The following is a 27,204-nucleotide window of genomic DNA, read 5'->3' as shown; positions in this document are numbered from 1 at the left end:
CTCTTTCCACACGGAGTGAGAACTTTAGTGGTCTTTCTTTACAAGGAAAAAAGGAGGGAGGGTATACTAACCTGTGCCCCACGGTCATTCACAAGTTCCACAGACCATCTGCCTTCATACTGAATCCAAACAAATATTCCACCATCTGCATCACAAGTTGCAAGCTTCTGGAATGGTTCGTTCCATCTTACCAGTACCACCTAAGAAGATTCCAGAAAACAGAACTTTTTCCCAAGTGTCTATACAAGGTTCCAACATCCAGTTCACTTGAAATTTCATTATCTGATATAGCAAAAATATATTGCCGTGCTTAAATTATAAATTAAGGCTACAAAAATTTGAAATGTTCAGCCGATGAGGCTTCTCTTTAAGAACAGCAGGATGTGTTTCATTGCTGCCATAAAAGCAACGGAGAATCTTCATGGGCACACTTTACTGAAACCAAGGACTTTTAAGTCCAGCTCTCTCCAATGTTTTCAAATGGAAACAAATCAAGTTCCTAAAGGGTTGTCAGCTTTCTCTAGGTTGTAAAACACAGCTGTGCTCTCTGAGATCTGCACACACTCACTGACCTGGCTGAACAACACACACATGAAACCTCTCTCTGACAGACTGCAGACTTTGGTGGGAGTGGAAGGTTCTTGTGCAACAAGTTTGTGGAGATCTAGAGAGATGGCAGTTTCTCGAAAGGATTAATGTGCTTGGAGTCATGGGCCTTTCCAAGGATCAAAGCTGTTTGATGTAAAAGCTTGAACAGGGCCCAACAACACGGCACCTCCTCTTCTCCCTCAGAAAGTCTAGCAGTCCAAAATGGTGTCATTCCACTTTCATGTTCCTCTGCTCCACTTCACTAGTGGGTACTCATAGGGGCAGGGAAACTTTCAGTGCAATGACATGATGTCACTAGTTTGGGATTACCAGATGAAAGGAGAAGGAAAATGAAAGTAGCAGCCGCACAACTCTTGTGATGTCTAGTATCAGCCATGGCCCTACTGCACTGTTAACTACCAGCCATCAGATGGACCCTGCTTCTAGCTGCAGAGGAATCTGTTTGGCTTATCGTAGCTAATAACCACTGATAGATCTATGCAATTGATTAATATTTTATTATATAAAAATAGCCACACTAGTGCCAGTTACCATACATACCAGAAGCACATTTCAAAAGTCAATTATGGAGTATAGGAAGAATTTATTTTTGTTGGCCCTGAAACTACCCCCAATCAACTTTGTTGGGTTGCTCTAAATCTTTAGTAGTGTGTGAAGAAGTGCTAGAGAAGGGGACAGCCAAAAATGTCTACCAGCTGACCTGGTTATAGTCAGCCACTTCATAAACTAGTGACTGATATAGGAGAACCCAACCATACAATAATGGTGAGGAACATAATCTGCCCTGTCTTTAACATGCTATAAGACTCTTAAATTATGTTATGTTGTTTTAAATTCATATGCGCTGAAGGCTTAAGATGGTATCTGCCGAGTATTTACAATGCATTCATGAATCAATGCATCGTTTCCAGAAAGCATGACAATGCTCCCAACAAAGTATCATGACAGCTATTTGGATTGTTATGGATTTAGATTGTTGGGTGAACGTTTCACCTTGTTTTATGCACCAGGATCTTTGTTGTAACCCAGGGATGACTAAGGAGGCATGTCCTGATGCAGTGTCAGTTTCACTCTGCAGCTTTAAGTGAATTCTGCCTGCTAGCTAACAAGGGCATCCCACCATATAGCTAGCAATGTTACACAATTTTGTCAGGAAGAGAGAGATGCACTGTCTCATGTGCTGCCTCTGTTTACAGGAGAAGCAAGGAAACGATTGCAATATTGTTGCTATGAACTGTTCTGCAGTTGGGCGGAAAAGCTGCCAGAACAACTCCATCCCACATATGCATAATAAGCTCAAATTATGCATTTCCATGTATAACAGCTCTTCTCTCTCCCCACCCCCAACTCCACACCATGCCTTTCACTGTTTCCTACAGGCAGGCAAATACCGCTATCACCCCAAAGTAACTGCCTCCTTGATCCCTGGGGTGAAATGAAGCCACACCATGACAGCACATACCCATGACATCCACAACAGTATCAAGGAGGAGGTGAAGAAAACATCTTGTTTACTACCTAGAAAAGCACAGAATGAACTTGATTTCTCTCTCTCTCTCAAATAATGCCTGCACAATTCCTACTTGCTAACTATGGTTGTGGGTGGCTGGGTATTTTGAAAAACAGAGCCTTTTAATACCTGATAAAAGAGAAAGTAATGGGACATTTGACAGATACAATAAAGAAAACTGCAGGGAGGAAATAATGTAGAGATTATAAGATACTCACTCAACTCATGTTACAATCCTTATCTGATACCAAAAGAAGCCAATACATTCAACCCAAGGATGTCATAACACAGCTGCTCCATAAAGGCCGATTCTTGTAATATTTGCTTATTTTTCAGGCAGCATGTAATTGCCACCTGCTGAAAAGCTCAGAATCTAGACTCTAAAATGCCAAGTCTTGCCAGTTCTAAACTGGATTGTTACCGATACCTGATGCCTTTTGCCTGCGTCCTTTCTTGGTAATGAAGTACGAAATCAGTGGTAGACCTCAGGATCTCAAGGATGCCCTGTCTGTTGCCAAAATTCAGTGCGCCCCTTCCCCAGCCTCTCACCGTCCATTCTACACCATATTCATGGTGCCCCTGGTGCTTTGCAACAAAATTCCAACTCTGATGGAATCAAGCGGCATGACGGCAGAGGAAATCTAGTAGAATGATCTATCTGTAGTGTCTAAAGGCTGGACTGTATCAAAGAAGGGCAAGTCTGATTCACACATAGATCTAGGGTGAATGTTCCATGTGTAGTGGAGCCCAGCAGTGGAGCCTCCCTCCCCTCACTTTGGGCACAACACTTTATGTAACCAAGGGCCTGTGTGCACAAATTTGCATGCAAGCTTGTAGTTAACCCACTGCTTAAAAAAATAAAACAAACAGGTATCAGCATATTGCATGGGCAGAGCATACTTCCTTACGAAAGCGCCCATGTAGGCTCCAGTTCATACAAGATATTCCACATGCAACATACAGGCTGAAGCCATTTAACTTCTATGTCAGCCACTTTTTCTCTAAAGTTGTAAGAGCCTCTTACAAGCCCTTTCAACAAAGCAGGTTCCTCAGCATACAGCACATCAGCAAAGCCATTACTGATTATTGGATCACCCATCCATCATTAAGCATCACTGCAGGACCACAAAACTGAGAGGAGGGTAAGCCCCAGCCCAGAAGGAAAGTGGAATAATTCAATAATAGCATTATTATTATTATTATTATTATTATTATTATTATTATTATTTCATTATCACTTTTGTGGTGAAGGGGTGGAAGTGGTAGATGTATTACTGAAAAAGACATGTGCTTAGGCTGAGTCAACGTCAATCTGTGTCAGCCAAATAACTACAGGACAACAGATGGCTAAAATGGGTGTTTTTCAGAACGCCCCCACAAAATTAGCATAAAGTACTGTCCCATAGCGGTGGAGAATTGAGCAGCATCCAAAAATCAACATAGATTTTCTACAAAACACTCTTCATACAGACATAAATTCTGTTCGCTTGCCATCATCTGCTCTACTCAGTTCCAACTGAACGGTCCAATGGATGGGATTATTGACTCCCCCTCTCCCAAATTCTAAAGAGAGATTTAATTGAGATGTACAATGACACATGTCCAATGCTATTGCCTATTGTGGCCTCTTTCTCTTCTCTTAATTCAAGTCCGGGAGGTCTTTGCCAAGATTGCTTGTTTATTTCATCCTTCTCATAATAGCTATTTTTCTTTAGATATTTGTATTAGTTGCAGACACTTTCTGAAGCCAATTCCAGTTTAAATGTTCTTAATAATTCTCCATCTTTGACTATATGGACTAATTTACATGGCCCATCTTAAACATGGATTATTTATTTATTGATGCTAAAATAAGCTTCTAAGTGGTTTGCATACCAATGACATCAACATTAAAACATTAAACTCCTGAACTGATATACACAATAAAACAAGCGTTGAAAACATTAAAATATAAACATCATCTCTATATCTACATCTATGTATCTATTGTGTAGCATTTAAAGCAGGGTCAATAGTTTTGTGTGGTGGACTGGCTGTCTGATCAGTTGGCCATGAGCCCAGTTCACTGGCAAGCTTCTTCTAAACAGTGTGGGAAAAGGTCCACACTGAGCTCATCATGTAGTCCTGATGAACAGCTCAGGGCTGATTCACCTGGCTTGTTTCAAACTGGGTTGACCTTTTCTATATCACCTGTTATGAGCCATCACAAAGCAGCCAGCCAAATGCATACCCTTAACCCCCCCCCCCAAGCACCAGAACTTTTGTGAGCTGCTTTGCTCAGAAAACCCAGAACAAACCTGCTTGTGCGATGAGCCTCTGCATGTGACCAATCTGGCTCCAGCCAAGCAAATGTCAATTCAGTTTTAAAATAAATCTCTATAAAGCTGTTCTGCTGTTCTACACAATACACAGAATGTCACTGTAGAATTATGGACTTAAAATCGCTTCAGATTTCAGGTGGGAGGGTGGTATCTTTAAATGCCCCCATGTGTAAATCCCTCTGTGTGCATGACAGAAAGAGGACTTCTCTGAATTCTTCTCCTTAATCTTCTGGTTTAACTACATGGAAGAAGTTCAAATGGCAATGTTTAAAAATATGACAGCCTCACTCTCATGCACAATCTCTGCAATCCAGAATTCCGCCATCCCAATCTTCTACTTTATTCTGCAAGTGTAGTTCTGCTACACTTCTGTGTCAGGAGAATCAGCCTTCCAAACAACAAAACCAAAAGGGATCAATATCTACACACACACACACACACACTCTCAAACTTTATAAACTTTCCCCATCAAGCTTACTCAAAAAATAAGCTTCCAAATAAATTATTAGGACTTGCTTCTCACTTTCATTTTACAGTGGTACCTCGGGTTAAGTACTTAATTCGTTCTAGAGGTCCGTTCTTAACCTGAAACTGTTCTTAACCTGAAGCACCACTTTAGCTAATGGGGCCTCCTGCTGCTGCCGCCGTGCCGCCGGAGCACAATTTCTGTTCTCATCCTGAAGCAAAGTTCTTAACCCAAGGTACTATTTCTGGGTTAGCGGAGTCTGTAACCTGAAGCATATGTAACCCGAGGTACCACTGTTTTCAGAAGCAGCATCTAAAGACATCATAGAGGAAATGCTGCAGGTATGCGCTCCCAATGGTGAAGAACAAACTGCCTTCTGCAAATTGTCTTACAAAATCTAATCATGACGTGTGATGCGAAAAGGTGACTTGCAAATGGCTCAATGAAATGAGCAAAACCGTATGTTCCAAAATAATTCTGAAAGGAAAGGGCAGTGGGGAAGGAGCCTGAGAATGCGAGCCAGTAGGAATAGATGGAAAATATCTTCCTAATTTCCCTCCTGCCATTTTCCATTGGCCAGGGAAGACCTTTATTTTACTGGCAGGCTTTTGCTGCACCATCTTAGGTAAAGGGTCTGTGTTGAGGACTGGTTTTTATCTGTCACACTTGTCTTCCTTGCATTTTATCGATATGACTTGTTGTGATTTTCATCCATATCATCTGCCCATATCAGTATCACAGCCAGATGGGTAGGGTACTATTAGTAGTAGTAGTAGTAGTAGTATTAGTAGCATTATTAGTAGTACAGTGGTACCTCGGGTTACATATGCTTCAGGTTACATACGCTTCAGGTTACAGACTCCGTTAACCCAGAAATAGCACTTCAGGTTAAGAACTTTGCTTCAGGATAAGAACAGAAATTGTGCTCCGGCGGCGTGGCAGCAGCAGGAGGCCCCATTAGCTAAAGTGGTGCTTCAGGTTAAGAACAGTTTCAGGTTAAGTATGGACCTCCGGAACTAATTAAGTACTTAACCCGAGGTACCACTGTATTCGTATTTAAAAGCATTACTGCCTCTGATCATGGAGACAGAGCATAGCCCTCATAGCCATTTTATTTCGAGCAAAGTCAGTCTCTTCTGCTGCAAATGCAGAGGGCATACGAGAGCATCATTTAAATGCCGAGTCATTCTAAACTGTCACAAACACTCACATGCCTTACTTCTTCACCTTTTCCTATTGGCTAAACAAGTTTGAATGCTCAATCAAGGCTTGTCAATTCTCCTGGACTTCATTGACTGGGAATCATTTATCAGCTTCTGCACAAAAGCAAATTGCATGCAGAATAACACAGAATATATTATCCTTCAGGAAACACCATTCATATGTTAGAGGAATGGTGGAGGGATATCCTTTAATGACCTTAAACCACTGGAAGCAAAGAAATAAAAACTGTCACTGACAAGTTCCACTCAGAGTGACAGAAGTGCAGTTGCTTGCAAACCCCGAAGGCCACACTGGACAATGGCCTCCAGTTGAACTCATATTTCAGACACTTCCTCTTATGTTTATAGTTTTACTTTGGGAAGATGAATTATTCTGCCAATTACTGTCATCTTTGGTTTCTTTCTCTAAAGAGCAGATAATAAATTATGCACATATTATCGCAACATGGGAGATAAGGAGTTTTAAAGCTAAATGCTGCAATTAAAACATGTTTTAAGAGCTATTCGATTAGAAATATTTCTTGGATTGTTTGCTTTTTCCCTTTCTCCTCTCCCTCTGGAAAAAAATTCAATAAAAATGAGATTTCTTTATTCACCTCAAGGAGCGATCTACTGTGGAAGTTGAACAGAAATGAAGCTTTAGTGACCTATTTATGATTATAGGTTATGATGTTGAATATTACAGAAACAATTCTATTTCAGCTGGTCAGTGGGATTAATTTCAACCTAATAAATAATCAAAGGTGTTCAGGTTGTGTGACTTCTTCTATGAAACCTTTTTTTTATTTACCCAGGACTTTTTGATGCCTTGATTTTATTTCTGTCCTATCCTGGCAAATCTGACTGCTGTGCTTTTTTGACTTTATATTTATTGTTTAAGGGTTTTGGCATTATTATTTAGAAAAATTCTGATTTTGCATATTTTCCATAGGTCTTTTATTGGTTGTTTGAGCCGTTTTGGGCACGAATCTTCATGGAAACGCCTGGTATCAATTTTGCCAAGCCAACAACAAAGAAAGAACTGGATAATTGTGGCTGACTTGTAGCAGAATGTGATCACAAAAGATAGCTGCTATCCTGTTGTAAATTCTACAAGCATTGAGTTCTGTTCAGTTCTGGGTTTTCCTTCAACATCTAGACCAGATTGGGGGCTGTGGGAGCAGGAAGAGGAAAGGGAGAGGATGTCCTGTCTTAACTGGATGGCTTCATCGAATATAATCCTCACATACCCCATTGTCAGGGTTGTTAAGTGGGTAACATGTCAGGATTGCCTATGGGGAACCCAGTCCAAACGAAGGTTACTGGATGGCTTTGAGTATGTGATGAAAGTGAGAAGTAAGGCACTGTCTACCTCGCAGGGTTGTCATGAAGGCAAAATGGGGGGAAAATGAAATTAGAGACCTGGTCATGTGGTTTAGGCAGTTTCTCTTGTAGGAAGAAGAAGAAGAAGAAGAAGAAGAAGAAGAAGAAGAAGAAGGAGAAGAAAAAGAAGAGTTTGGATTTGATATCCCGCCTTTCACTCCCTTTAAGGAGTCTCAAAGCGGCTAACATTCTCCTTTCCCTTCCTCCCCCACAACAAACACTCTGTGAGGTGAGTGGGGCTGAGAGACTTCAAAGAAGTGTGACTGGCCCAAGGTCTCCCAGCAGCTGCATGTGGAGGAGCGGAGACGCGAACCTGGTTCCCCAGATTACGAGACTAACGCTCTTAACCACTACACCACACTGGCTCTAGGATTTAGCTTTGTGCTCATAACCTGTCATCTTTTGCAGCTTTCCCTCTTGGAAGCAGGGGAAAAAACCTATTCCAACTGCAGAGTAGAAAAGTGAAAGACATTTCTTTTTTCACAGTTATGAAGAGCAAATCAGCTTACTGCTTTGCAAAGATGAGACATGTATGTCAGTTCACCATGTGTTTACTTTCCTCTTGTAGCAGAAAAAAGAAAAAGGCGAGTTATAAAAGTATGAAACCTGTATATTTCAGTAGAATCCTGAAGGGGATTCTTTGGAGCGAGATATGTACATATTTCCTGCCTCAGAACAATGGCTTGCCTCCTGAGCATCTGGAAAGTGACAGAGGAAAAAACCTGCTGAAAGAATGAATTATATTTAGACAAGTGAGACCATACCTTTCCTCTCATTATCCTCCCAGTACTATTTTCCTCCCTCCTGTCATGTTAAAAAAAAAAAGCCTTCCCCCAGGCAACTGGCTGCTCCCTTTCAGGCGTTCAGTAACTCAGACCAAGCTGGAAAGACGCAGCAGGGAAGAAGAAGCAAGTTTCTGTGAGATTGTCTGAGAGAAAGAATTACTACCGTATATACTCGAATATAAGCCGACTTTTTCAGCACATTTTTTATGCTGAAAAAGCCCCACTCGGCTTATACTCGAGGTGGGTGGCGGCAGCGGAGGGATTAGCAGCCTGAAAGGAGCCCTTTCAGGCTGATTGTTCTTCCTCCACCGCTGCCGCCACCACCAGGTTTGGTGTGTGGTGAACCGGCTTATACTTGAGTCAATAAGTTTCCCCAGTTTTTTTGTGCTAAAATTAGGTGCCTTGGCTTATATTCAGGTTGGCGTATACTCGAGTATATACAGTATCTTGATAAAAGGAAATACTTGAACTGTTTAAAAGCCTATAGAATTGTTGCCACTTTCAATATGGCAGTAGCCGAAGTTTAGAGCTGGAAACCCAAATTTACAATTTTGATGTAATTATTTTGCAACAAAGAGTCTTGTGGGACTGCCCTTAGGCCTGGTTCAGAGGCTGGGGCAAAACACTGCAGCTAGAATGTTGACAGGAAGAGATACTGCTTAGAGATTATTGTGATTAGGTGGCAGATACATTGACAAATACTGCTGCTGCCACTGCTACTAGCTAACAAATTGATTACGGCTTACGTTTTCATGGACCAGAATCTGATCCAGCTTCACAATCCATAGTTTAAAAGTTGCTTTAAAAAAAACAGAAAAACAACAACCCTGACCCCTTTGTTTTCAACCAGCCTTGGGTTTATACACATGTTATGTACTGAGTTGAATAGGATCCAAACTACAGCAGTCTGATTGGTCCTAGAACAATAGGATCCAAATTGCAGCAGTCTGATTGGTCCTAGAACAATAGGATTCAGAATGCAGCAGTCTGATTGGTCCTAGAACAATGCAGCAGTATGATTGGTTGGCAGGAACCACCCAATCATGTTCCAGATATAAGTGAATCCACAACCTGATTGGCTTACAGTAGAATTCCAGAATTAGCCAATCATGTGCAGCCCATTGTGTAAATAATGTATATAAAGCAGATACTTTGAGGGGACTTTCATTCATTCCTCCTCACCACTATGAGCTGAATAAAGAGCATGAAATCACTTTGCGACTCTGAGTATATTTCAACACACATAGTGCTAAACCTTGGTTCTTTGAAATTGAAAGTAAATACTAACCACGTCCTTCTGCTGGCCAGACAAAACAAGGAGGGGGGGGGCATCAAGCCCAAGGCTTCACTCAGCTCATCATAGTGAACCTAGTGTTAAACTATGGCTCAGCATTACATGCAAGCCAGCCGCACATCATTTCATTCCTGTGCACTTTTAATTCAGCCCATCAGTTATTCCATAACAAATATTCCACAGAGCCTCATAAACCACCACGGAATATTTGGAAAGTGGTCTTCACTCAGTCCTCTGCATTGCATATTTTGTTTCTGTACTCAGATGTTGACTGATCCCACAAGAGGCACTGATGGCCACTGATGGCTTTAAAAGAGAATTAAGACAAATTAATGGAGGATGAGATTTTCAGTGGCTACCAGCCACAATGACTATACTCTGGCTCCACAGTCGGAGGCAGTATGTTTCCATAGGTATCATCCAAAAAACATTTTGAGTCAAATCACACTTGCTTATAAGTTCTCTTCCTCTCATTCACACACTACATATGCCTTAAATATATTACTAATATCATCAGAAGATTTATGAATTTAAGCACCCAACAGAAACTAAAAAAAAATAAAAATCACTTATGTATGTAGGCTACTATAAAAATATTTAATAGTAGAAAAACCTTTTTATTTACAAAAACACTCCTTATAATCAGAAATAATCAATTTCTATCTCCCTTATTTCCAATTCTTGCTTAATATATCGCATGACTAAGTTCAATTTATTTAAAGACTCACTGGAGGTAGAGCATAACACTGATGTTAATTTTATCAGTCCTAACTGCTCCCATCATTTCCAAATTAATTCCTGTTTGATTGATGCTTGTTCTTTCTTCCAAGTCTTAGCATATAATATTCTTGCTAGGGTGAGTACATTCAACACCTGGGTTTGAAATTTCTCAAGAGCTACCACACATTGCGATCAATCTAAAAGGCATAATGAGAGGAAAGTAATTAGACTAACCTGGAAGATTTCTTTGATCATATTTATAGCCACTGACCAGAAGCTTTTCGCCTTCTGGCATTTCCACCAGACATGGAGAAAATCTGCCTACACTTCTTGAACCAGCATTTACCTTCTCTGGTCTTTTCAGCCATCTTTAACATTACAGCACATACCATGGGGTCAATCAAGTTTCCTGTCACATCCCTCCACCCCACATGTTCTCCTCCTGCACGTGAAGAACATAGGGAAGTGAATTATAAGAACGTAGGGATGTGCAAATTAAACCACACAGCATACAAGGACCAGCAATCGGGTCTCAACATTTTGTAATAATTTGCCTTTATTAATGTTATGATATGGAGGAAAGATTAGAATCTGTCAAGTGATTTTAAATACAATAATGGTCTTAAAAGAAATAAAAAAACTCCTTCCAGTAGCACCTTAGAGACCAACTAAATTTGTTATTGGTATGAGTTTTTGTATGCATGTATCTGAAGAAGTGTGCATGCACACAAAAGCTCATACCAATAACAAACTTAGTTGGTCTCTACGATGCTACTGGAAGGAATTTTTTTATTTTGTTTCGGCTACGGCAGACCAACACAGCTACCTACCTGTAACTAGGTCTTAAAAGAAAAACTAAACAACTGGTTTGTCCTTTGAAAGGACAATAAAGATCACACACACACACACACACACACACACACAAATAAAAATGCATCCTATCATTAAAGCAACAGCTTAACTGTATTAGTCAGAAATCTAGTCGAGCCAAGCTATATTTTTCTTTTGAACTATACTATTTTCAAAAATAAAATATACACAAGCTTTCATCACAACCATTTGTGACACTCTCAAACTCTTCACAATGCTGGTTCTGGAGGAAAGTTGCTCCTCTTTGTAGGCATAGAGAGTTACATCACAATCTTTCCACATGTGCTGGACTTGTTCTATAAAAGTCAGAGGCCTGTGGGCTTTTTCATGTCAGGATGTAGATCAGCAAAAAGACTAGCTGTTCCCTCCACCAGGATTTCATCTGTGAGTTTCCCTTAGTTGTGCTCATGCCCTACAGCAGCTTCTGGAGACAGCTTCTCCAGATTATGATGGACCATTAAATGGTGCAAGTTAATGAAAGAGTCACTGTCTCTACCCACTCCCAAAAAAATCAAAATCATAACCTCAGCACTTGATAAGCATGGTCAGTTTTTCTACACCAATGTGATAAAGCTATCTGTATATAGAATAGAATCATAGAAGGGACCACAAGGCTCTAATCCAACCCTCATCTTCCCTATTCATGGAGAGAGAACAAGGTGGGTGGGACTTTCTTCTATCCTGCATCCAACTGCTCAGCCTACCTCTCTCCAGAGCAAGTGACTGAATGGACTGCACCAGCAATTCTGGCCCCATAATTCCTTTTGTCTCTTCTGCAGACTGGGATGCATAAGTTCATAGTTACGTAAGTGCAAATGTTAGCATAGTTCCTATGTCACTTGAATGAACTGGAGAGAGCAAAATCAGCAAACCCAAGTCCTGCCCCAAACATCATGTAACATGAAATGACCTATGAATGTGCATCCAGAGCCTTTGAAGAATGAGTTTTCTGCCCTAGAGGTTCTCAAGGTGGCAACAAGAGTTATGCTAGACTATTTCTACTTACCTACCATACCCAAAATAGCCCTGGTCACAGGGTTATCTTTTCCCACCCCACAGATATTTTTTAGGAAAAAAGGAAGAGCAATGCCTGGGATAAGCTGGCATTTATTTTGAAGGCCAGCTGAGGCACCATAGAGAGTCGTATGGAAACAGAAAGTTCCTGGCAGAAGATGTAGCCTGGAGAAAATGAAAGGGCTGGGGAAACTGCCACTGGTTTTACTGGCTCTGACCCACCTTTAACTCTATGTAATTAAGACAACTAATGGTGCACTGGCCACGTCTTGCCAATTCAGTGTGGGCTGGATGAGCATCATGAAAATGAGCATTGAGATTCACGTTTTCATCTGCATCAGCTATGCAAGTGGAAGGCTGCTTCTCTCCCCTGCTGGATAGATGAAATCTATGGTGCTTACAATCATGTCTTCCTTAAAGTCATGGCGCAAATAGCATCCTTTCCCTTTGAAAACCCTGGAAGGATCATCAAATGCCATTTTTCAGCTGGCACTGGTTTTCTGCCAGTCTGCTGATCAGATTTGTATATTCATGGGGCCAGCACAGTCAGTACAGTGTGCATCATCCATAATGTTGGTTCCCTACATAAAATTGCATAAAATTATAGCCTTTGTGCCTATGCTTTTTCCCCAGGTATCCAACTGTTTTCATGCTCTGGATTCTCTGAGTTGAACTGATTTCTGACATGTTCTGTGAACAAGCTGGCTGCGTATGGATGCTATTTAACATAGTTATATTAAAGGATACTGTTTTGCTTTTAATCTGATTAATGTGCCTTGACAGTTGCCCCATGCAATGCAGCAGAATTTTTTAAAAAGAGCACAATCATGATTCTTGATGCTGTGAAGCCTCCTGCTGCAACAGCAAATGAAATGAGCTCAGGTGCTCTGTCAACAGAGGAAACCAAATGCCAATGTTTTTTAGTAAAAAGTCACGCAAGTTGTTAGCAATTTTGCTACCACTTCTCACAGAAAACAAGGCAGGCATTTTATGCTTTTTTAAAAGAGCACATTGCCACACCATGTACAAACCTATGTGGCAGCTATGTCATTATTTGTAAACAACTGGCACCCCAAGTTTATTTTAAAGGCAGAATAACCCTGAATGAAAGTAGATGTCTGAGGGAAATGGCAATCCTTATCACAGGGATCCGTAGGTCAACTGTCCCCTTCAGAGGGGATACCAGTGGAGAAGCCTGGTTCAGCTACTGGTGAATCTACAGGTGGCAAGCAGAGGAAGAGTAAATTTATTTTACTCAATATGGGCACCATCTTAGACCATGAAGATAACCCAGCCTTCAACAACCTGAAAGCTCCCATCACAGCCATGCTGGGTAGTTGTAGTGCAAAACATTTGGAGGCCATATTGTTAGGCACTTTTCTTCCAACCACAGCAAAATGGATCTAGACACCCTCTCTTATTATTTATTAAGATGATGAGCAGGGGTCGATAACCACAAGTGGCCCACGGGGGTCATTGAACTGGCCCACGAGCTGCCCCCAAACTGAGCCGTCCACTCGGCAAGTCCCCACATGCTGTGCTAAACCAGCACAGCACAGCGTAGGGACTCACTTCTGCGGCGCTGGAAATCATGTCTGCACAGATGCCGGAAATCGCGGGCCACAGAAGTATCTCTGCTGGAGTGAACCGGCCCAGGCGAGGTAAACCTTGCCAACCCCTGATGAAGAGAATAGAGGGGAGAAACAGAGGAAGCATTACACACGTTTCCACTGGTTTTCATCTGCCTTTCTTCCACTGCTGCTAGATAACTTGGGAGAGAGCCAGGTTCCCAGACAGATCTTCTGTCAAATATCATGTTTGCCTCAAGAAGAAACACAGGTTGTATAGCAATGGTGGGAGTGTTGAACTAGGACAAGGAAGGCACAGGTTCAATTCCTCACTTAGCTATGGAACTCAACAGGTAACCTTGTGACAGTCACAATTACACAGCCTAATCTATCTCACAAGCTTGTTTTGAGTATATTAATGGTGGGCACGGGTGATCCATTACACAACTTTCAACTCCTTGGATACAAATGTAACAAACAAACAATCCCCCATTTAAAGCAGAGGAACCAAGCTTCTGATTTAAGCGTGGATTCTCCACCCATACCGTACCATAAAACTTCAAGAACAGAAGTGCAGGACCTTAGGTTCATCAGCCAAGAAGCACCATATTTCTCCTGGTGTGGATGTTATTGCAGTTGGCTTACTCATTTAAATATTTGCATATGCATGCACCATAGAACTGTGGAGGGGTCTCCTTCTCTTCTGTACATTGCACAAGTAATCTAACCAAAATAATGTCTGTACTGGCTCACTGGATCCGCCACCCCCCGGCAACGTCATGAACCTTTATGATTGTATCTAGTGCTGCCAGTCCACTTGTGCAGTAGAATTTTCCCCATATCTCCACTCCCCATGTCTTTCAGGCCCCATAAAATCTGCTCCAGAAGGTCGAGAGACACTCTGGAACATACTTTGAGGGTGCATGGGGGAGAGGAGAGAAAGCGGAAACCCTGTTGCGCAAGCAAAACCCTGTGCATCTCACGTTAAGCACAGCCAAGTGGGTTTTTATTTTAACTGTTCAAAGTCTCTGCACACCACATTTCCAAGCAGAGCTCTTAATTCCTGTGATTCCTTTTTTTAAATTGTAAGCAAAAATACAGCTATGTCCCCAACATGATATTCTGCCTTCCTGCAATGGATAGGTAGAAGCATCATGCTATCTATTATAGAAAAGCAGAATATCATGATGCTTATGATGGATCTAGGAGAGCTTGAACATAGTGCTAAGAGAAAATTGGTGTTTTACATCATCCAGAGATATCTGAACAGTATTGAACCTGTAATGTATTATCTTGGGTTCCCACATCTAGAAGCACCACTTTAAGTTAATTTTTCATTTACAGTTTTTTGAGAGGACATCATCAATAATTCTTAAACCATGGAATGTATACTTCAGTGATTCTGTGAGGCACTTATTTTATATCATAACAAGACTAACTCAAGTGTCGGATTATATTATATTACTATATTAAGCATATAAACATTTGTTTACCTACCAACATCTAAACATTTTAATTTTGAATACTTTGGTCACAGATCAACATTAGCTACACAGTTAAAAAATGCATCTTGACTCCTTGAATACAAGAAATTGACTTATCATTAAATAAATCCACAGAATCAAATGCCTAGTTTTCACTGAAGGTAAAGGTGCCTGGGCACTATATTCTAGACCGGGGTGGAGAACCACATGCCATATGTGGCCCTTCAGGAGAGTTGACCCTCAGGTGACATCCCACACTTGCTCTGCTTCACACCCAAACATCTTTGCCTGGCTGGAATGTGTCCCTGAACTCTGATAATTCCTCTTTATTGCCTGGATGGAGTAAAGAGAAGAGGGTGTACAGCACTAGACCACTGTAGAATAGCAATTTTTGTATTTGTTGCTATATCCACTTTGGCATTTGGCCCCATCCACCAACGGCATGTGGCCCTTGGAAGCTGCCCACAAAGGAATGTGGCCCTCAGGATGAAAAAGGTTTCCTAGTCCCGCTTTAGATTGCAGTTTAGGGTGCATATAATTGAACACTCCTCCAGTTGAAAAAGTCTCTTTTGAGGAACCACTGGAACTTCATATTTTGTTGGACTCCAGCTCCCATGAACCCCAGTCAGCATTGCCAATGGTCATGAGGTGATGGCAGCTGTGGTCCAACAACATCTGAGGGGCTCCAGCTCCTCCATCTTTGCTCTACAGAAAAATGTGGATTTGAGGGACGAGAGCCTTCTCCCTTACATGCTACCTTTCTATGTGAAAGGAATTTTGTTCAGGGGACAGGGGAAGCTAGAGCAGCTTTCAGTCCTATACGCTCCAAGCTGCATCCTGAAGTGCTATACCCAAGACCCAGATTTACCACATGCTTGTGGGGCTGGCCTGGCCCTGTGTTTTCCCTTCAGATTCAGAGGACTCCTCCTCACCTCTAGCACCTGACAAAGAGGAATCTGATTCCTGGCCCCTAACGGCTTCCATAGAATCATAGAATCATAGAGTTGGAAGAGACCACAAGGGCCATCGAGTCCAACCCCCTGCCAAGCAGGAAACACCATCAGAGCACTCCTGACATATGGTTGTCAAGCCTCTGCTTAAAGACCTCCAAAGAAGGAGACTCCACCACACTCCTTGGCAGCAAATTCCACTGTCGAACAGCTCTTACTGTCAGGAAGTTCTTCCTAATGTTTAGGTGCAATCTTCTTTCTTGTAGTTTGGATCCATTGCTCCGTGTCTGCTTCTCTGGAGAAGCAGAAAACAACCTTTCTCCCTCCTCTATGTGACATCCTTTTATATATTTGAACATGGCTATCATATCACCCCTTAACCTCCTCTTCTGCAGGCTAAACATGCCCAGCTCCCTTAGCCGTTCCTCATAAGGCATCGTTTCCAGGCCTTTGACCATTTTGGTTGCCCTCCTCTGGACACGTTCCAGTTTGTCAGTGTCCTTCTTGAACTGTGGTGCCCAGAACTGGACACAGTACTCCAGGTGAGGTCTGACCAGAGCAGAATACAGTGGCACTATTACTTCCCTTGATCTAGATGCTATACTCCTATTGATGCAGCCCAGAATTGCATTGGCTTTTTTAGCTGCCGCGTCACACTGTTGGCTCATGTCAAGTTTGTGGTCAACCAAGACTCCTAGATCCTTTTCACATGTACTGCTCTCAAGCCAGGTGTCACCCATCTTGTATTTGTGCCTCTCATTTTTTTTGCCCAAGTGCAATACTTTACATTTCTCCCTGTTAAAATTCATCTTGTTTGTTTTGGCCCAGTTCTCTAATCTGTCAAGGTCGTTTTGAAGTGTGATCCTGTCCTCTGGGGTGTTAGCCACCCCTCCCAGTTTGGTGTCATCTGCAAATTTGATCAGGATGCCCTTGAGTCCATCATCCAAGTCATTGATAAAGATGTTGAATAAGACCGGGCCCAAGACAGAACCCTGTGGCACCCCACTAGTCACTCTTCTCCAGGATGAAGAGGAACCATTGATGGGGGGCCACTAGGGGGCGCATTGGAAGATGGCCGACAATACCATCTCTCCGACCCACACGGGGTAATTAAGAGGCTGTTATGGGAGTAGGCAGCCTCCCTTGTTGCCCCAAGGAAATGGGGAACACTGCCCTTGCCTGCTGTGCCCATAAATCACCCCTTAATTTGAAAGAAGGGGGTGAGGTCCCTAGGCAGAATGCCCCCGTGTGGACATCGGCTCTCCTGGACGCTGTCTCTGATCGCGCACTAGTTGCAGCAATTTGGAATAACTAATTACAAAAGAAGCAAATGCACATATTTCAAGTGAAGAAGGGGAGTGAAGTCTGCTAATTTAAGTGACCTCTGCGAAAGAAGACGACGGGCTGGAGAAACAGGAATATTTTACGATGAAGATACACCAAAGGCGGGGTATGTTGACAACGGGGATGAATGAGGGGGGGAAAACCTTTTTTACTTTCCTTCTATGTGATTTACAAGAACCCCTCCTCATTAGAACCGTCGGTTGAACTGACCCAAGCAGGATGATTAAGGTCTGTGTGGAGATAAACTTTAACCAAAAGTATGCTTTATGGAGACCGAGAAGCAATAAGAGCTTTTGGGAATGGTGCAGCAATTAATTCGGAGTTGCCATCTTGCCAAAGGATTTATAGCCGAGAGGAAGAACGGATTTGTTTTCAGACTGCATTCCTAGTGAATCTCCTCAGAGGTTTTGAGAAAGGAGGCAGATTGGTGAAGATTAATGATGCTAAGACTGTTTTGATGTATGGAAGTGATGTTATATGGAAAACGTCTGGATATGGCTACTGGATAAAAAAATTAATATCCACGCAGGATTACAAACTGTTCTAACCAGCTTGCGGAGACTATCAGAGGTCACAAAGAGAAAGGAAAAATATATGAAAATAACAACAAGAGATGTGGAAAAATAATAAGAAAGGACTGGATAGTACTGTGAACATCATAAGGTTAGATTTGTGGACATTAAAACAGCAGTAAGAAGCAAGAAGTTGATTGGATCCCTTCGGAACTTGAAATATGGGTACCCCCAACAAAAATTTAAAATTCGGCTGTGTAATTTGGAATTTATGTAATTTGGTTTGATTTGATGTGATTGGTCGGTTAATAAAAAATTATTCTTAAAAAAAAAGAAGAGGAACCATTGATGAGCACCCTTTGGGTTTGGTCAGTCAGCCAGTTACAAATCCACTGAGTGGTAGCATAGTCAAGACCGCATTTTACCAGCTTCTTTACAAGAATATCATGGGGCACCTTGTCAAATGCCTTGCTGAAATCAAGGTAGGCTACATCCACTGCGTTCCCTTCATCTACCAGGCTTGTAATTCTGTCAAAAAACGAGATCAGGTTAGTCTGACATGACTTATTTTTCAGAAATCCATGCTGACTATTGGTGATCACAGCATTCCTTTCTAGGTGCTCACAGACTGTTTGCTTAATGATCTGCTCCAGAATCTTCCCTGGTATTGATGTCAGACTGACTGGGCGGTAATTATTTGGGTCCTCTCTTTTCCCCTTTTTGAAAATAGGGACATTTGCCCTCCTCCAGTCTGCCGGGACTTCGCCTGTTCTCCAGGAATTCTCAAAGATGACTGCCAGTGGTTCTGAGATCACATCTGCCAGTTCTTTTAATACTCTTGGATGCAGTTCATCTGGCCCTGCAGACTTGAATACATCTAAACTAGCCAAGTATTCTTGTACTATCTCCTTAGTTATTCTGGGCTGTGTTTCCTCTGCTGAATCATTTGCTCCAAATTCTTCAGGTCGGGCATTGTTTTCTTTATCGGAGAAGACTGAGGCAAAGAAGGCATTGAGGAGTTCAGCCCTTTCTGTGTCCCCTGTTTGCATTTCACCATCTTCTCCTCTGAGTGACCCCACTGTTTCTTTGTTCTTCCTTTTGCTACGAACATACCCATAAAAGCCTTTTTTGTTGCTTTTAACCTCTCTAGCAAGCCTGAGTTCATTCTGTGCTTTAGCTTTTCTGACTTTGTGTCTACACGTGCTGGCTATTTGTTTGAATTCCTCTTTGGTGGTTTCCCCCCTTTTCCATTTTTTGTATACATCATTTTTAAATCTTAACTCAGTTAAAAGTTCTTTAGATAGCCACCCTGGCTTCTTTAGGCACCTTCCATGTTTCCGTCTCATTGGTATTGCCTGACGTTGTGCTTTTACTATCTCCCTCTTAACAAACTCCCAGCCATCATGAACTCCCTTTCCTTTTAGTATTACTGTCCATGGGATCTCACCCAGCACTTCCCTAAGTTTTATGAAGTCGGCTTTTTTAAAGTCAAGAAATTGAGTCCTAGTATGCTTGGCTGCTCCTTTCCGCTGTATAGTAAACTTCAGAAGAGCATGATCACTCGCGCCTAATGATCCTTCCACTTCTACCCCACTAACCAGGTCATCAACACTGGTTAGGACCAGATCTAAAATGGCTGTTCCTCTTGTTGCTTCTCCCACTTTCTGGACAATGAAGTTGTCTGCAAGGCCAGTGAGGAATCTGTTTGACCTTATGCTCTTGGCTGAGTTTGACATCCAACAAATATCCGGGTAATTGAAGTCCCCCATTACTACTATCTCCCTTCCTTTTGCATGCTTGGCCATCTGTTCCAGGAAGGCATCATCTATGTCCTCCGTTTGGCTTGGGGATCTATAGTAAACTCCCACAATGAGGTCACTGTTATTCTTCTCTACCTTAATTTTGACCCAAATGCTCTCACTTTGGCTTTGAGGTTCTAAATCTTGGATCTCTTCACAGGTATACACATCCCTGACATATAACGCCACTCCTCCTCCTTTCTTGTCTGGTCTGTTTCTCTGAAATAGATTGTATCCCTCCATTATTACATTCCAATCGTGGGACTTATCCCACCAGGTTTCAGTGATGCCTATTATGTCATATTTAGTTTGCTGTACCAAGAGCTCAAGCTCATCTTGTTTATTTCCCATGCTTTGCGCATTAGTGTACAGACATTGAAGTCGATTAATCATTCCCCCATGTCTCTTATTTAAGGATTTTTTCCTCCCACCACTAGGTCTGCGTGCTGTTTGCTCCATTTGGTCTATGACATTTGGATGATCATCATCAACTGATAGACTCCTACCTTCAGGAGCATTGTCTCCCTCCCCCACATTAGTCAGTTTAAAGCCCTCCTGATGAGGTTTCTGAGATTTTTGGCAAAAACATTCCTCCCAACCATTGTGAGGTGCAGCCCATCGCTTGCCAGAAGTCCATCTTCAAGAAACTGCAGTCCGTGATCTAAGAATCCAAACCGTTCCTGTTTACACCATTTGCGAAGCCAGCTGTTCACTTCCACTATTTTTCCCTCTCTCCCTGGGCCACGTCGTTCAACTGGGAGGACAGATGAGATGACAATTTGTGCATTTAATTGCTTCAATTTCCTGCCAGAGCCTCGTAGTCTCTTTTGATCTTCTGGAGGCTATTGCTTGCAGTGTCATTGGTTCCCACATGAACCAAGAGGAAGGGGTATTTGTCAGTGGGTTTTATGATTCCTTGCAGTTGTTCAGTTACATCTTGGATCTTAGCCCCGGGGAGACAGCACACTTCCCGAGACATCTTGTCAGGCCCACAGATCACTGCTTCTGTTCCCCTCAGTAGGGAATCCCCTATCACCACTACACGCCTCCTCTTAGGTTTGGTCGGGGTTCTTCCGTGAGCTGTCCGTTCCAAGGTCGCCTGCACATTCCCTGAGGACTGACTTTGCTGCTCGTCTTCATATACCTGATCGACTGTAATGAGGGAGAGATCCTCAAATGGAGTCTGATCTTCCTCTTCCATGCTAGGGGAGAGGACCTCAAAGCAATTGTGTATTTCTAAACAATCAGAGCGAACCCTGGGCCTCCTACTTCTTTGAGTCACGTTTCTCCATATATCTGGCTCCTGTGTTGGTGAACTAGCCTCCTTCTCAGGGGAGTCCCCTGTCTCCTCCTTGGTGGAGACGCTGTGCTCTGTTGCTTCCAAGAAGAGCTCCAGCTCTCTAATTCTTTGGAGCGTAGCTACACGTTCCTCCAGTTGCTGGACTTTGTCTTCTAAGAGGGCAATCAACAGGCTATTGCTGCAGGTAAAGCTGCCTGCAACCTTTGGCAAGATGGCAAACATTGCGCAGGAACCGCAGGCGACTGCAGCTGTTCCCTCCCCCTCCATCTTAAGAACGTGTCGTTGGGGGTGGCTACAGTGGTCCTCCATCATAAAAAGCGTGACGACAGGACAAATAACCCCCCCCAAAAAACCTAGGTCTCCCCCAACAAACGTTTGAGACTAGCTCCCCTAAATCCAAAAGATGGATCAAACTGCGCGCGCCGCTAGGCACGCGCTGCTGACCTGCAAGCTCTGATAAGCTCCTCCCACAGCTAATCACCTACCTCAACAGAAACCCTGCCCCCTCTGAAATTTGCACAGGGAGAGCAGCTAATCAGCCACAAAGAAACACACACACAAGAAAACCCTTTTTGCTCCTTCTTCAGCTGCTGCCCTGCAAGCTCTGATGAGCTCCTCCCACAGCTAATCACCTGCCTCAACAGAAACCCTGCCCCCTCTGACCTTTGCACAGGGAGAGCAGCTAATCAGCCACAAAGAAACACACACACAAGAAAACCCTTTTTGCTCCTTCTTCAGCTGCTGCCCTGCAAGCTCTGATGAGCTCCTCCCACAGCTAATCACCTGCCTCAACAGACACCCTGCCCCCTCTGACCTTAGGCAACGAAATGCCTTGGGCTGGCCCTGCTGAATACTCAGTAAATAATGTAATATTAACACTGTAGGAAAGGGAGTTGTGGGTTGGCTGCCAGCAGCAGTGTCCAACTGCTCTGTTGCTGCTTCTGACATGAACAAAATGTGGTTTATCAACCTTGCTCTACTTAGTTATGGCTAACTCCAGAGAGGAATGTATATTCTTGAGACCATTCAAGTTATTTTTGGCTTCCATTGTCAAACAGCTTTTCCTTTCAGCACAGCACAATTTACTTAGGCTTATTCAAGACCTGGATATGCTGATGCGGCAAAATAAAATAAAAAAGAATAAAGGCAGCGATTATTTTTATACAAACATGTCTCAATAGGTGATGACCGCTCAAGTGTGGAGAAATGTGGAGAAACATCAGTGCTGGGTCAATTTTCAGGAGGGCAGTCTGCAAATGCACAATGGCTGGTCTTGTGTGCAAAAACCACAAGCAGCGGTGAAAGCAGATACCTGATCATTTTAAATAAATCAAGGTAATGCAAAAAAACAAAACGGACATTCAACCATAGCAGAAATTATAAGAGCAGCAATATGGCTTGCTGAGTATTCCTGGTGGTGGTTGTTTTAAAGCTGTCACTCAACTGTCAAGTGGGGGAATGCAGTTCTTTCATTACAAAAATGACATTAATGAGCTGTGTGTGCGATTCTCATGTTTTTACCACTTTTCCAATTAAACTATTTTCTGTGCTGGTGAACGGCTTGTGAAATTGTTTCTTCTCTGAAATAAGTAATGTGCACAACTGCAATGTGCTTTTGGCATTTTACAAAAAGTGTGAAGCATTTTCAGGTCATTGCCCAGTCCTTTGTAGATTTCTCTAGTTATTGCAGATGTTGTTATTTTCTTTCTTTAATGTTAATATTACTGAACTTGTTTCGTTTTTCCTGTGAGCTGCCTTGGGATTTTTAATGAAGGGTGGTATAATGGTGTTTTAATTAAATAAATATCTAATACTTAATGAGGGGCTGGTTGAGCATCCATTTCTTCAGTCACCCATACTTGTTTCCTTCCTTCACCTCCTCTGCCTGCCACTTCAACAGAATTAAGAGGAAGTGGCAGCAAATGTTTAATACCCCTCTGATGAACTCCTATACTCTGATGTAGCTCAATAAAGCCTCCTAGAACCTCTGGAAATCTCAGAAGAATGGTGAGTAAGCATATCCATAAACTATGAGCAAGCATATCCTGTCCTTTGTCTTTGAATAAGCACCCAGGAGATATAGCTGGTTTTCACAATGGTTCAACAGGACTGAACTGGTTAAGACCTTTAGTAATGTAAGCTCAGAGTCCTTAGGGAGGTGGAACTAGCCTCACAGTAATTTTATGATTGGCCAGAAAGGCCCCTGACATCACAGATGGAGCAAATTTCATGGTAGGGTCAAATAACAATTCATTTTGGGAAGGAAGTTGGCTTCTACTGGTCTCTTATTCTTAGCCATATGTGAGACTTTACTCTCTACTTTTGACTTCATGGAAATGTCCAAAGATGCTGACTCTCAGAAGCTCTCTTCTACAAGGAACTCTGCATATCTTCTGAATCCCAAGAGCCTGCTCAAGCAGATAGGATGGAACTAGAGCTAGACTGGCTTTATTAATATATTTGAATGCGGCCTTCCCTCTTCTTCCTTTCCACATTTTTCCTAATACAATTAATCCAATTTGGACATTTGGCTTTGTTAAGTTTTAAATAGCAAGCAGCTATTTACAAACTGTTCCTAGAATGCGATGGTAGCTCTGTCAATGTTATTTCTTTATTTTTAGACTGCGGAATAAAACTAGCCTTTTCCATGTGTCTGTGATTCTCTTCGATAATAATCTAGTTAATCCCATATTTGGCTATGATTATATTACCAGACAGAGCATTCCACACTGCAAGAAAATGCAGAATAAAATAAATATAAAGCAATTATAATTAGGAATTAAGCTTCAGGATAAAATCTAAGTCATGTGACCCTTTAGCAGCCCTTTGATCTATGAGACCAAAAATTTGAGTTGCAAAACGTACATTCAATAGCTTCTATTTGTTCTCATTCCCTAAGACTGAAGATGTGCCACAATACAGTATTATAACAAAGTTCTCATATCTGCTGATGTAACCACAGTCTTTCATATCAAGTATTTCTAGCTTAGTATATCTTTAATGACAGCCTTTAATTATACTTGGAATTTTTAAGGTTTTAACTTCTTTTTTGTTACCAACATCTGACTTTTATTGACAATTTTAAGGTATGTTTTGCATTCTATGTAAACCGCTTAGAGGTTCTGACAATTAAGCACTATTAAAAAGATGACAACAACAACAACAACAACAACAACAACAACAACAACAACAACAACAACGTATTCTGCATGAGCCCCATTGGAATGAATGGAGAGCTGAGCAAGAAAAAATTATTTTGAAACACTATGGCCACATCAACAGACATGAGAGCTGTGTTATACAATATCTGGCATTTTTAAAACCTCGGTGAAGAAAAAGATTGACGGTCCATTTCTCAAATAAAATCATTAGTCTCATAGATTTCTGAAGGAACGTCCAAGTCTCATAGCTTTCATTTCCATTCTGTAAATTAATTCCTAACTGTAATTTCTTCCAGTTATTTTTGGCAGAACCTCCTAAGATGGAATGTTTTGTTTCTTTCTTCTAGCCCAACCCTGTCTAAGAGGATAATCTTGAAAGCTTGCAGCTGTAGTTGATTAAAGCAATTAAATCTTTTTTTAAAAAAGCAAAAGGTATCCCCAATTAATTGTGCAAGCCGTTTTTTTTAGAAAAAATATTATTTAAATGCAAGCTCTTATGAAAGGTGCAGGTGGCAGGCACAACCTGAGAAGAGACGTTTCCCGGTACAGTGGTACCTCAGGTTAAGAACTTAATTCGTTCTGAGGGTCTGTTCTTAACCTGAAACTGTTCTTAACCTGAGATACCACATTAGCTAATGGGGCCTCCCGCTGCTGCCGTGCCGCCACCACACAATTTCTGTTCTCATCCTGAAACAAAGTTCTTAACCCGAGGTACTATTTCTGGGTTAGCAGAGTCTGTAACCTGAAGCGTCTGTAACCTGAAGCGTCTGTAACCCGAGGTACCACTGTACTTTCATTTATACAGCATACATAAGGGAATGTCTCTTCCAAAATGGCACTTACTGCATGCAACGCAAGGGTGGGCTAACCTGTTTCAGGCCCAAAGACCACAATCATTCTTGGCTAATTCTCTAGAGGCTGCATGTCAGCTGTGCATGTGGCCAACACACAGACATATTCTCACATGCACGCACACCGTGTACACAGGCACAAAGTCTCCCCCACTTCAACCGACTTTTGCATCCCTTCCTATTCTTCAGGTGACTGAGCCAATGAGCGGAGAGGAGGCGATCTGCATCCCCATTGCAGTGCTGAGCAGCTGAGGTTTAAGCTGCCTGTATGGGGATGGAAACCACTCCATCCCAGCTTGACTCTAAAAACAAAGGCATTATGCCTCTTTGTTCAAAAAACTAACCAACAAACTGAAACTGACACGGGGACAAATAGAAGAAGACGCCTTCACCTCGATATAGTTACCCTTTATCACATACACAGCCCAACAAGACAACAGCAAGAACTCGCCAACAGGATTCGAATCAATCTGGCTAACTTGATCCAAAAACACGCACACACCCCACTCACACACGAAAACATAGCTCACCACAGCCAACCAAAGACAACCAACCACACCCTAGGCCACCCGCAACCTCTCTCACAACCAAAGGAATACAAGCGAATAGTCAAGAGAACTCACACAAGTGACGCTGACACAAAACCCCACACATACACCAAGTAGGATAGAAGCATTGCCACCCAACCCCACCCCACACACCATTTCCCCCCCACCTCTTCCCTCCTTTTCTTCCTAATGTAACACCAATGTTTCACAACAAATGAAACTGATCTGTAGAAAACACAACTTGAAAAAAAGAGACAATGCACGTACTTTTGTAAACTAAGAAATTTTAAATAAAAGTATATTTTTAAAAACCGGCTGTTTTATTCATATGCAAACTTATGCCATTTTATTGATTGATCTATTAAATTGGCGCAGGCTAATGAAGAATGCTTGCTTCAGCTATGCGACAGCCCTATTTAAAAAAACTCATGTAGCCTATTATGAGGTTAATGAGATGACTATCATGCTTGTGTGCAGCTGCCTTTATTTCAGGCATACCTTCCCCATAGACAGGACACTAGGTAAGGCAGAACCTCAAGCTGATCATCTACCCGATCTTAAATGCATCAACAAATTCAAAATGCCAGCTGAAATGAAAAGAATTGCTTGAGGGGTTCTTCTTGTTGCCGCTGCTTGCTTAAAAAACAACAAAACTAATATTGAATGCAAGTACCGTTTCTATTCTCCATCTCTAAAATTAGGTAAACCACCATATGGTTGCTTCTTTGCAAAGCTATAATTTCCCCACCCCCCTCAAATGTTGACTGAGATTCTGGCAGTTCTTCTTTAAACATTAGGCCTAAAATATAAACAAACAACTCCAGCAATCATTCATTCGAAAGATCCTTTTTTATTATTTTTTCTCAAAACACAGCTCTCCATAATGAAAAGGAATAAACATGAACCAAGATTGCTGTAGAGCAACCTATAATCCTCTTGATGGAGGAATGGGGGGGTGCCGGGGGGGAGCGCCGCTGCCCCTGAAGAAGCAATGCTTGATTTCTGGCAGCTTTTTTGGAATTGGGCTGGCGCATAAGCAGCCATCGAGGGAGATCACTGTGCTTCCTTGCCACCCCCACAACTCCAAACAATGTACAAGGGAACAAATGTACGGCACAGCTACTCAACTAAGAAGTCTACGGGGATGTTCTTCCCCAAGCAACTGCGCACACGGTGAAAGGGAAGAGACAGAATCCGTTACATCTAGACAACGGATCATTTGTAGAACGATTCTATCACATTTCTTAATAAAAACAATGGCTGGCATTCACTCTTGGGGGAGTGGGTAAGCACTCTGGGACACAGCCCCTGACCCTGGGATGCCCGGCCTCCATTGAAAGGGATTTTTTTGAGGGGGAGTGTGTGTGTGTGTGTGTGTGTGTGTGTGTGTGTGTTATAGAGCATACAGAGATGCATTGTGTGCTCCCAAGTGTATCTGCAACTTGCCCTCCCAGTGGAAATTTTCCTAGTTTTAAGTACATGTACCAGTACATGAAAATGGGTTAACTCAGCC

At 42.2% G+C, this 27,204-nt stretch overlaps 1 protein-coding gene and 1 long non-coding RNA gene across 7 annotated transcripts in view; both read right to left on the bottom strand.

Moving 5' to 3' along the window:
* The window catches only part of TULP4 (TUB like protein 4), a 107,254-nt gene that overhangs the window by 32,233 nt on the left and 47,817 nt on the right, over positions 1-27,204 (bottom strand). For all 5 annotated transcript variants that reach the window (XR_013983901.1, XM_080998346.1, XM_080998344.1 and 2 more), the window contains one exon: positions 72-200. Coding sequence is in view for 4 of the 5 variants with exons in the window: in XM_080998346.1 (XP_080854472.1) it covers positions 72-200 (129 nt within the window). In the remaining variant the exon portion in view is untranslated. The remainder of the gene's footprint in view (positions 1-71; positions 201-27,204) is intronic.
* On the bottom strand, positions 4,036-25,472 carry LOC308473140. 2 transcript variants are annotated; one of them, XR_013983942.1, is made up of 4 exons: positions 25,136-25,472; positions 8,098-8,189; positions 6,126-6,222; positions 4,036-4,678 (listed from the first exon to the last, which is right to left on the bottom strand). It is a non-coding gene; the product is annotated as an uncharacterized lncRNA (long non-coding RNA). The 2 variants fall into 2 exon arrangements; XR_013983943.1 differs by having other exon boundaries at positions 8,098-8,213; positions 25,162-25,472.

This window comes from Podarcis pityusensis, assembly GCF_964106645.2.
Source record: "Podarcis pityusensis genome assembly, chromosome: 3".
NCBI lineage: Eukaryota > Metazoa > Chordata > Lepidosauria > Squamata > Lacertidae > Podarcis > Podarcis pityusensis.
This window is presented reverse-complemented; position numbering and strand designations above follow the sequence as displayed.